The 11,634-nt window shown below is 36.0% G+C and overlaps 1 protein-coding gene and 1 long non-coding RNA gene across 3 annotated transcripts in view; one reads left to right on the forward strand and one right to left on the reverse strand.

Annotated features, from left to right (window-relative positions):
• The window catches only part of col28a2a (collagen, type XXVIII, alpha 2a), a 63,781-nt gene that overhangs the window by 13,874 nt on the left and 38,273 nt on the right, over window positions 1-11,634 (reverse strand). Inside the window, 11 exon segments of the mRNA NM_001159842.2 lie at window positions 1,234-1,302; window positions 1,459-1,527; window positions 3,659-3,730; window positions 4,514-4,582; window positions 5,641-5,712; window positions 5,791-5,859; window positions 5,938-6,006; window positions 6,418-6,486; window positions 6,741-6,809; window positions 9,024-9,092; window positions 9,497-9,565. Coding sequence (NP_001153314.2) covers window positions 1,234-1,302; window positions 1,459-1,527; window positions 3,659-3,730; window positions 4,514-4,582; window positions 5,641-5,712; window positions 5,791-5,859; window positions 5,938-6,006; window positions 6,418-6,486; window positions 6,741-6,809; window positions 9,024-9,092; window positions 9,497-9,565 — 765 coding nt within the window.
• Window positions 1-11,634, forward strand: part of LOC141376215 (uncharacterized) — a 56,279-nt gene that overhangs the window by 2,406 nt on the left and 42,239 nt on the right. For both annotated transcript variants that reach the window (XR_012385647.1, XR_012385648.1), the window contains exon 3: window positions 9,499-9,599. This is a non-coding gene — a long non-coding RNA (uncharacterized lncRNA). The remainder of the gene's footprint in view (window positions 1-9,498; window positions 9,600-11,634) is intronic.

Genomic DNA, 11,634 nt, shown 5'->3' on the forward strand with positions numbered 1-11,634 from the left:
ACAAATGAGGACAAGGAAGCAATTTACACAACTATAAGAGCAACAATGAATAAGTGCCATAGGCAAATTTCAGGTCTGTAAAGTCTAAGAAGGAAAGTATTAGTAATTTTTTAGTAATTTAGTAATTTTTTTTTTTTTTGAGTACAGTTAGTGGTATATCCAGAGAGGCAATTGCAGATTAGGAAGTGAAGTGGACACTAAATAGTTGAGTTTTTAGTCATTTCTTGAAAACAGCGAGTGACTCTGCCGTTCTGATGCAGTTAGGGAGATCATTCCACCAACTGGGCAGATTGAACGTGAGCGTGAGCAAAAGTGATTTCTTCCCTCTTTGGGATGGAACCACGAGGCGACGTTCATTCATAGAACGCAAGTTTCTGGAGGGCACATAGATCTGCAGCAGTGAGAGCAGATAAGAAGGAGCAAAGCCAGAAGTCGCTTTGTAGGCAAACATCAGAGCTTTGAATTTGATGCGAGCAGCAACTGGCAGCCAGTGCAAACGGATGAGCAGCGGAGTGACGTGCTCTTTTAGGTTCATTGAAGACCACTCGTGCTGCTGCGTTAATAATAATAATAATAATAATAATATTATTATTATTATTATATTAATATTATTATTATTATTATTATATTAATATTATTAATATTATTATTATTATTATTATTATTATTATTATTATTATTATTATTATTATTATTATATTAATATTAATATTATTATTATTATATTATTATTATTATTATTAAATTAATAATAATAATAATAATAATAATAATAATAATAATAATAGTTAGTAGAAGAAGAGGCAAGAGAAGAAATAGAAGAGAAAAAAGTAAAAAAAAACAGAAAGGAAGGGGAAGAGTCGAAGAAAAGTAGAAAAATAAAGTGCTGCAAATAAAACGATGAGAATAATAAGAAAAATAAACATTACTTTAATGATAATATCCGAAAAATAAAAACACAAAGTAAAGAATAAAATATTAAAGAGAAGAATTTAGGTAACAATATGAATTATAGAATTATATGAATTATAGATTTTTTTTCTTTTGTCTTTGCCATGATGACAGTTTATAATGTATATTTTGTTATTTTGCATATACTAGTATATTTGATATACTGGTATTGAGCTTAAATACTCGTGATAAGCTTTGCAATTTAAAAGGCTTAACTAGGTTAATTAGGCAAGTTTAATTACGCTAAGTTTGATTACTACGTATTTTACAAAAAACACTTGCCTTTGGACCAGGCAGGCCATAACCAGTCTCTCCAATCGGTCCTGGAGGTCCAGCAGGACCCAAGTCACCCTGAAGGCACAGACAGATGAGGTCATGGCATTACTTTTCTGTTTTATTGCTAAGTTGGCTATGATGAATGTGAAATAGAAACGTTGTGACTCATTATATTGGCAGTGGGCCATTGATACAGGAGTGGCACAGTTGTAATAGTTTAGCTTGCTTTACCTTTGGTCCTGCAAGAGCTCTTCCAGGTAATCCTGGCATGCCCAGCCTTCCTGGTGTACCTGGTTCCCCCTAAAAACAACCGTATAGTGTTCGTGTGACTTGTAATTTAAGTACTACTGAGTGTGTGGAAAAAAACAAGCGTTCATAGCACTATTACGCAAAACAATGCTTATGTGTTTATAGAAGACCAAATTTAGTCTCTTTTTTATAAAAGGTTTTAATTTTTTTTAAACATTTGTTAGACGTGAAACATGATAGTACAGATAGATTGTTTTTTTAACCTAAGCAAAGCTAAACTCGTTCTATAAAAATATATATATGTATAATAATCAAATAAAATGCTAATAAATAATATACAAAAGGAAAGAGAAGTCAACGTTTTACTCTAGTTAAATAAGATCCATCTTCTGTATATGAACAAGTTTACAAAGATGAAGGTTGCCAAGTAAGATAAAACATATTGGTACATCCTCTTATAGTATATCGTATTTTTTTACAAGGTCAAGTGGTGTAAAACAATGGTTCCCAACCGTTTCTTGCCCGAGACCCCCTTTTCCCCCTGGAAAATATTGTATGGCCCCCCCTCCACATTTAACAATATTATCGCTCGTATAAGTTTGCAGTAGTTATGACAAAAAAAAAAAAAGGTTTTCAAACAAACGCTATTTCTATTACTCTATCTAGATATGTTTATGCCTAATGTAAAATATAAAAGCAAAACATCGGTAGGGCATGTGTATTGGGTGCACCTTGCGGTATTGGGGATAAGTCGTCTGCAAATGTCTTATTAATTTAGACCGTCTCATGCATTCGTTAGCAAGTGCTTTGGTGCAGATAATACACTGTGGCTGGGTCAGGGACTCTGCTTTGAAAAAATGGAATAAAGCCATAGTTTGGGTAACTATCTTGGTATTTCCTGCATTCGTGTTTCTGGTATTGGTAGTGCTATGACTCAATGTTTAGAGCTTCCTCGCCTGGGTCCAGTATGCTTGGGTCATTACTATTAGCTGCTGAAGGCGAATCAGTGAGACTGTCTTTTTTTGTAGAGGATGAATTACAAATTTGTCTCTTTTTTTTTGGTCACCAGGGGATAAAATGATCTAAGGCAACATGACCGTCTCCTAATTGTCCAAAAATTGTCCAAAACTTTTTGAAATATGATGTTAAAAATATCGCTGAGGCCCCCTTGTGGGCTGGGACCCCCTGTTGAGAACCGCTGGTGTAGAAGGTCCATTAGCCATTGCTTAAAGGTTGGAGAGAATATTTCTTTCTATAATTTTTTTCTTTACATTTAAATGTTATTTTAGTTTTTCTTTTTAGTATTTGCATATATTTAAATATTTTACTATGCACTAACATATTGTAAACTGTTGTACAAAAGTTTGGGGTCAGTATGGTGTTTGTTATTAATGTTGTTATTTAATGCTTAATATTATTCTGCAAATACATTCAATTAATTAGAACTGACAGAGGCATCTATAATGCTTTATTTTTTTTTCCCTTTTTTAAAATGTTGATTTTTCAAAGGTTTTTAAAGAATCCTGAAACGTGTATCAGTTTTCCACAAGAAAATGAATCAGCATTTTCAATATGGTTAATAATCAGAATTAATCAGCAAATTATAATTATTTCTGAATGATCGTCTGAAAAATATATATTATTTTAAATGTATTTTAATGGAAAATTTTATATTGAATGGTAATATTTCATAAAATTTGTTTTTAATAAATTGATCAAACAAGTACAGCCTAGGTGAGACTTTTCAATAACTCATTAAAAAAAACCTTTCAATTTAAAATTTGAGTAATAGTGTACAGAATAATATTTTACATAATATGTTGACTGTTATTACAACAATATTTTTTGTTTGGCGTAGTAGTGATTATTCCAGAAGGTTCATGTCAGTTTACATATTTGTATTTTTGTAGTTTTTGAGAACAGTTTAAGGCAATATTAACCATCACGTGAATTTTGTATTATTTTCAAGAATTTTCCAAGTGATGTTTAACAGAGCAAGGAAATGTTGACAGTACATCAACATTAAATCATATACATTTAAATAATTAGTAAAACTTCACAAGATGGCTAATAACATTGCGTTCAACTATATTCTTTGACTTAGATTCATAGTTTGTAATTGTGGATTGCTTTGGTTTATTATGGCTTAGATATAATTTAATTATTAATCAAATGTTCTCACCTTTGCCCCTGAAGGGCCACTTATCCCAGGAGGACCTGGCAACCCTCGAATGCCACGCTGACCCTGGTCTCCCTATTAAGAGCACAAAATCAGTCAACACAGACTAGGTTTAATGACACGATACTAAAGCCCTAAATATAATATATCTACAAGAAAACAACCTGAAGACACTCATAAGAAGCTCATACATGTACTATAATGAAAAAAATGGGTAATTGTATCCCAACATTAGGTGAAATATAGACAAACCCAATTACTGGGTAAAAATTGTATAGTAAATTTATTATAGAAGCATTATCTCAATGTTGCCTTTGTCAATTTTTCACCCAACATTGGGTTCAACAACCCAGCATTTTATAAAAGTCTACCCAGCAGGCACACAACATAAGATGTTAATAGCAGGTTAGATTTATGTTGTGATGTAAGGTGACCAAAATTCAATGTCTAGCCAGCGTCTAAGGACAATGTTATTTTGACGTCCAATAACTACATCAAATTACGTTGATATTTGGTTGATTTTAGGTTGTGTTGGAAAGTGACCAAAATCCAATTCTGATAGATGTCATACTGGTAACGTCCACACAACGTCAAGGTGTAACATGATTAGATGTTGATATTTGGTTGATTTTAGGTTGGTCATTGGACACTGACGTTGGCCTGACATTGGGTTCTGACATCAACCCGATTTTCACTTCCAAACAAAATCCAAGGTTCCCACGACACTGGGGTACATTAGGGTACAACTTCGATATGACATCATGTTGACGTCCTGTGCCTGCAGAGTATATATGAGCTTCCACAAGAAGACAAACTTTCATGGATGTAAATTATATTATAAATTAATGTGTAAATTACCTTCTCTCCTTGAGTGCCAATTCCTTGAGCCCCTTCAGGTCCCCTGAAACCTGGTATCCCAGGCTCACCCTGATGAAGCAAAGCAGTGAAAATAATGAATGGCACTTTTCTTTTCATACTGATAAAAATAACTGAAATGACGTTGTTTCAAATAAATCCGGTCAAAACAGTTTATTTTGAGTCAATTTTCGAAGTTCAAAACAAACTTTTTGGGAGTGTTTGTTTTGGTCCTAAACCCCTTTAAGTTACCATTGGTCTGTGTCGACTATGCAATCAGTGGCTGTGTCCTGGAACTCCACCTTCTTTGATGTGCTTCATATCCATGCAGTCAGAGCGGAGAAAAACATCCAGCACTACTCCCACTAGGTACAGTTGACTTGTCCCCCCTCCCCTCTCCACCGATGGCCTGTACTCACACTGCATCTTTAGCTGCTGAACCTGAGCACGCTTATGTCATCGATGATGCGAAAGGGGGTGGGGGGTTGTCAAAAGCTGAGAAACCCGAGGAGGGGGAGTGGAAATGCCATGTTCCTTCGCCACAGCAGTTGCCCCTTAGCTGACAGCTATTCAGGCTTTTCAGCTAGGAAAGATGACTCTGATGCACGGCGGGCATCTTTATGCAATATTGATTGTAATTTCTGCCAGCTGTGCACGCTGATGCCGCCAACTCCTTGGCATTTCATTGGCCCGTTTATTAATCTTTCAGTTGATTTGGTTTCTGGTCAGAGAGATTCATGATTACCAGTGTCACGGCACATCAAACTCTCTAATGCCTTGATCACACCAAAATTGATATATGCATTAAGAGGTACCTTTTTTTTTAATGGTTTACTAATAGCCGTGAGCATTTCGCGCACTGCTTATGCACCCTGCAGGTCTAGCATTTTTGCCATTGCTCGTGGCTTTAGATCAGGGTTGCCCAAACTCAGTCCTGGAGGTCTGGTGTGCTGCAAAGTTTAGTTCCAATCCCAATTAAACACACCTAAACCAGCTAATCAAGCTCTAGGTATAATAGAACCTTCCAGGCAGGTGTGTTGGAGGTTGGAGCTAAACTATCCAGGACTGAGTTTGGACACTCCTGCTTCAAATGGTCTCACCCCAGTCCAGACATCATAAAGTTGAATTACCTTTTGTCCGGGAGCTCCATCTTCACCAGGAAGTCCAGGTACTCCAGCCAATCCAGATGAGCCGGGCTCACCCTGAAAAATAATAATAATAAATAACATCACCTCTTAATTCTTCATTATTATGTCAAACAGAAACAGTTTCATTCAAACCTTTGCTCCAGGCTCGCCCTGTCCTCTCTCTCCCGGCGTACCCATCTCTCCTGGCAAACCTTGTTCTCCCTTAAAGAATGGGCAACAAAATAAGCTAAGAAGTAATTGTATATTTTCTTTTATATTTTAGCCTTTTGCAATACCAACCTTAGGCCCAGCGAAGCCCTCTCCTGGTGGTCCTCTACCACCTGGAGGCCCTCTCGGACCCTCAACACCCTGAAATTAAAATATTGCATTGGAAAATGCAAACATGTAAGAACAATAGTGATGTACTGTAAATAATAATAGTTAAAATGTTCAATTATCAAGACATAATAACAGAGCAACTAATCAGCATATTATAATTTCTAAAGGATCATGAAACTGAAGTAAAGATGATAATAATGCACAACAATAAATGACATTTTCAAAACAGAAATGTTGATGAGGAGGCGTCTGCTAGGTTGTAATAACTCTCCTGAGACCCATTTCTTGATCTTTATGAATGAAATCTCCACCTTACTATGTACATCCAATCAGCTTGCAGTAAAAAAAACAAGCCACGCCCACTGTTTTCTCATTTAATATTTCGTTTTTCTAGGATCTGCCTTATAAACACATAAATAAATAAATTATTGACTATATCACCTTTTCTCCCTGAATGCCAACTCCTGTGAGTCCAACTGGTCCTGGCAAACCCGGAGGCCCGAACTCACCCTGAAAACACACACAGAGAAGATTCAGCTCTGAAATGTCCCCATAATTAACCTGTAGAATAATAATAATGTGTGTATTTGTTATATCCAGCACGAACAGGTGACTCATCTTTTCCCAGAGTAACTTGAGCCGTAATGGCTTCCCATCTGTTAGTTTTTACAAACCATAATAACGGAGCCACTTTACATACATCATTAAACCTGTTGTGTGCCTTGTGTGAATCCTATTCATGTGCTGATGTATTTACAGCCCACCTTATCGCCTTTGAGTCCCAGTCCCGGCTGTCCCCTCGGCCCCTTTGGCCCCTCCAGACCGCGGTCCCCCTGTCAAACAAAAAAAAAGAGGCGTCATCAGCTCTGTGTCTTTGAAATGCCAACCTCCTTTCACGAGCATTTGGGCGGTTGTTCTGCAATGCATGCATTGTTTCATCATTTCTATAAAACTATAGGGTTTCCAACTGCTAATAATACAGCGCCAACCTTCACTGAGCCTCAGTTGTGTGAAATGGCTCTGCACTGAAAAAAAGTGAAACTACCGTGCCTGTAGTTAGTTTAAAGTAAAAAAAAATGCATTAAGTGAAAATATATGGCTTCTGATTTTAACCTGTTTTATTAAATTTGCCTTATATAAAAAATAATAAAATAAAATAAAAACAAAGCCCCTAGGAACATTTAAAAGCATTACTTTTTCTCAAAGTAGTATCTTTACTGGGGTGACGCAGTGGCCCAGTGTAGCACGTTCGCCTCACGGCAAGAAGGTCGCTGATTCGAGCCTCGACTGAGCCAGTTGGCGTCTCTGTGTGGAGTTTGCATGTTCTTCCCATGTTCCCGTGGGTTTTCTCCGAGTGCTCTGGTTTCCCCCACAAGTCCAAAGACATAGGTGAACTAGGTAAGCTAAAATTGTCCGTAGTGTATGTGTATGAATGAGTGTGTATAAATGTTTCCCAGTACTGGGTTGCAGCTGGAAGGGCATCTGCTGTGTAAAACATGTGCTGGATAAGTTGGTGGTTCATTCCACTGTGGCGACCCTGTATTGATAAAGGGACTAAGCTAAAAAGAAAATGAATGAATAAATGAGTATCTTTACTTTCTAAACTAAACTTTTATTCATTCATTTTCCTTGGCTTAGTCCCTTTATTCATCAGGAGTCACCACAGTGGAATGAACCGCCAACTTATCCAGCATATGTTTTACACAGCAGATGCCCAGTACTGGGAAACACCCATACACTCTCACATTCACACACATACATTACGTCTAATTTAGTTTATTTAATTCACCTATAGCACATGTCTTTAGAACAGAGATGGGCAAACTTGATCCTCGAGGGCCGGTGTCCCTGCAGAGTTTTGTTTCAATACTAGTCAAACACACCTGAACAAGCTAATCAGTGTCTTCAAGATCACTAGAATCTATAAGCAGGTGTGTTTGATTAGAGTAGGAGCTAAACTGTGCAGGACACCAGCCCTCCAGGACCGAGTTTGCCCACCCCTGCTTTAGACTGTGGGGGAAACCGGAGCACCCCAGGAAACTCACGCCAACATGGGGAGAACATGCAAAGACCCTCAAACCAACGACCTTGTTGCTGTGAGTCGACAGTGCTAATCACTGAGCCACCGTGTCGCCCAAAAGTCAAAGCTATAATATGAGGATATTTTATTAATTTAGCTGCAACGAATTACAGAAATGTTTTCAGTCTGGTCGAAAGCAAAATTACTTTGATCTGAGGGTATAAAAAGATAATAATAAATCCCTAATAAAAGTCTAATGTTGTACCAAAGTATATAAAAAAGTGTCTTTAAGCTAAGCAGGGCTGAGGCTAGGTAGTCCCTGGATGGGAGACCACATGGGAAAACTAGGCTAATAAGGCCAGCTCAATCCTGCAGTCAGTGTGAGTCCTAATGCCCCAGTAAAGTGAAGGGGACTCTATACTGTCAGTGAGCGCCATCATTTGGATGAGATGTTAAACCGAGGTCCTGACTCTCTGTGGTCATTAAAAATCTCATGGCACATCTCATAAAGAGTAGGGGTGTAACGCAAGTGTCCTGGCCAAATTTCCATCCATCGGCCCGTACCATCATGGCCTCCCAATCATCCTCATCCACTGAATTGGCTCGATCAATGTTTCTCCACTCCAGCAATAGCTGGTGTGTGGTGAGCACACTGGTGCCATTGTACTGTGGCTGCTGTCGCATCATTCAAGTGGATGCTGCACACTGGTGGTGGTATAAAGAGACCCCCCTCATGGGGGGCCACACACGATAAATGTGCTATATAAATACACATTACTTACTTTATTGTAAATACTGTAAGATGTTAGTACTTTCAAACACTGACGTATTAACACTAACGAAACACAGTAGCTTACCTTAAAAAATGAAAGCTGTACGGTTTGTATTGTATTTGTAATGGTAAAATACTGGCAACCAAAGCTTCCTTTTTGCAGCAAATTTTACGGATTTGTTTTACATTGTGCTGCAAATCTCCACGTAGTGTAAAGAGCAGAATGAAAACATGGTGTTTCTGTGAGAATCTTACCTTTGGGCCTGGAAAACCCTCTCCTTGTGGTCCTTTTTCACCTTGAACCCCCTGTGGACCTTGTGGCCCCTGATTTAATGAAGAAATGTGAAGAAAATTGTAGTTTAGCATAATAATGTAAAAACATTATCTTAAATAATATTTATAAATTATATAATGTATTACTAATATAATATATGATATTATATATAATGTATAACTGCACTGATTTTGTAGATTACATTATTTTAAATGTGGAAAATGGATATCTGGTTAAAAAAAAGTCAAATAATGATGATAATAATATGCAACAGGAGCATGTGTAAAAATGTGCGTTAAAGTATTATAGAAATCTACATAGACATGTGTTCATTACATTAGATGGAATGCATGCATTACAAAAAAACGTGTATTTAAGTGTTTTAGAAATGTAAAGAAATCTACATTATGTAAATTATTTGTGAACATTTTTGACCTTCGGCTTGTATACTTACAGGTAGACCTGGTTCGCCTATGCCAATAGGACCCGGAGGACCCGGCCTTCCCTGAAATCCCATATCTCCCTGCAGACAGAGACGTCAAAAAATTAGGAGAAAAGTAAGTAAACTGAAATATCTAAGTAAACTGCATATCTAAGAATCACCACTTATTACTGACCGATTCATGGACAAATGCACAGTGAGACTGTTGGAAAATAAACCCTGTACAGCTTGACATATGAAATAATAGTAGTTTGTGTTACCTGCTATAAATCAACAAAATTATGATACTTTTACCCACAATACACTTTTTTTTTTTTTTTAATGTGGATGTTTTTTTGTTGACCTTCATATGTTGATGCAACAGGCCTATTTAATATAATCTTTGATGCATTATGATGACTTCTATTATATACAGTTCTCCTAATCTAGGAGAAAAGACTCAAATATTCAGAAATCATTAAATGCCAAAATAAGATAAAATTGGGATATTTTGAAAATCCCTGAATAAAATCTTATAAAATGCATTTAAATATCATTTGCTTTATTTTAGAAATATATATACTGTAACTATTATCTTCACATAATAAATAAATACATCTCTCTCTCTCTCTCTCTCTTTATATATATATATATATATATATATATATATATATATATATATATATATATATATATATATATATATATATATATATATATATATATATACACACACAGTTAAAGTCAGAATAATTAGCCCCCTTCAAACATTTTTCTTCTTTTTTAAATATTTTCCAAATGATGTTGAACAGAGAAAGGAAATTTTCACAGTATGTCCGATAATATTTTTTTTTCTGTTGAAAGTTTAATTTGTTTTATTTTGGCTAGAATAAAATCAGTTTTTAACTTTTTAAACACAATTGTAGGGACAAAATTATTTGCCTCTTTAAGCTATATATTCTTTTCGATAGTCTACAGAACAAACCATCGTTATACAATAACTTGCCTAATTACCCTAACCTGCCTAGTTAGTCCAGTTAACATAGTTAGGCCTTTAAATGTCACTTTAAGCTGTATAGAAGTGCCTTAAAAATATCTAGTCAAATATTATTTACTGTCACCATGGTAAAGATAAAATAAATAATTTATTAGAAATGAGTTATTAAAACTATTATGTTTAGAAATGTGTTGAAAAAATCTTCTCCGTTAAACAGAAATTGGGGAAAAAAATAAACAAGCGGTCTAATAATTCAGGGGGGCTAATAATTCTGACTTCAATTGTATATTTTAGTAAGTTTACAATTTAATGCTTTTGTTTATAATAAAAGCTCTGTAAATATTATATTTTGGGGCGAATTGCAAAATGCAATCAATGAAATGCAATGATCAAATACAAATGAACTTTCTTCAAAATACGCTTATCAAAACTGTATCATATTTAATAGCCACAATTTAACATGTTTAAAAAAAAATATATATATAAGGATAATTAAGAAAACTAATTGGTAAAAACTATTAAGAAAACAAAAGTTGTTTCTCTTTCTTCAAATATTAGCTACGTTTTTCACAGCTAAAGTGGACACAGTAGAATACCTTTTACTTGTTAGAAAACAAGTCTAAATTATCAGACCAAAATAACAAATAAAACGACAGTATACTTATAGGATTAAATTAGATTTTGATGGCTCACCTCCAAAAAATTCATCTTTAACCAGAATTCATTCATTTTCTTGTCAGCTTAGTCCCTTTATTAATCTGGGGTCGCCACAGCGGAATGAACCGCCAACTTATCCAGCAAGTTTTAACGCAGTGGATGCCCTTCCAGCCGCAACCCATCTCTGGGAAACATCTTCACATACACACACTCATACACTACGAATAATTTAGCCTACCCAATTCACCTGTACCGCATGTCTTTGGACTGTGGGGGAAACCGGAGCACCCGGAGGAAACCCACACGAACACAGGTAGAACATGCAAACTCCACTAACACCAACTGAGCCGAGGATCGAACCAGCGACCTTCTTGCGGTAAGGCGAACGTGCTACCCATTGCGCCACTGCGTCGCCTTTAACCAGAATAAGACTGCTTATGTTTTAGACTTGTTAATGTTAAGGTGGTTGAGATGTTCAACACAACAAATTGTTAGCTTCAGGTCATATGAAAGGGGA

Source organism: Danio rerio, chromosome 9 (assembly GCF_049306965.1).
Source record: "Danio rerio strain Tuebingen ecotype United States chromosome 9, GRCz12tu, whole genome shotgun sequence".
Taxonomy (NCBI): Eukaryota; Metazoa; Chordata; class Actinopteri; order Cypriniformes; family Danionidae; genus Danio; species Danio rerio.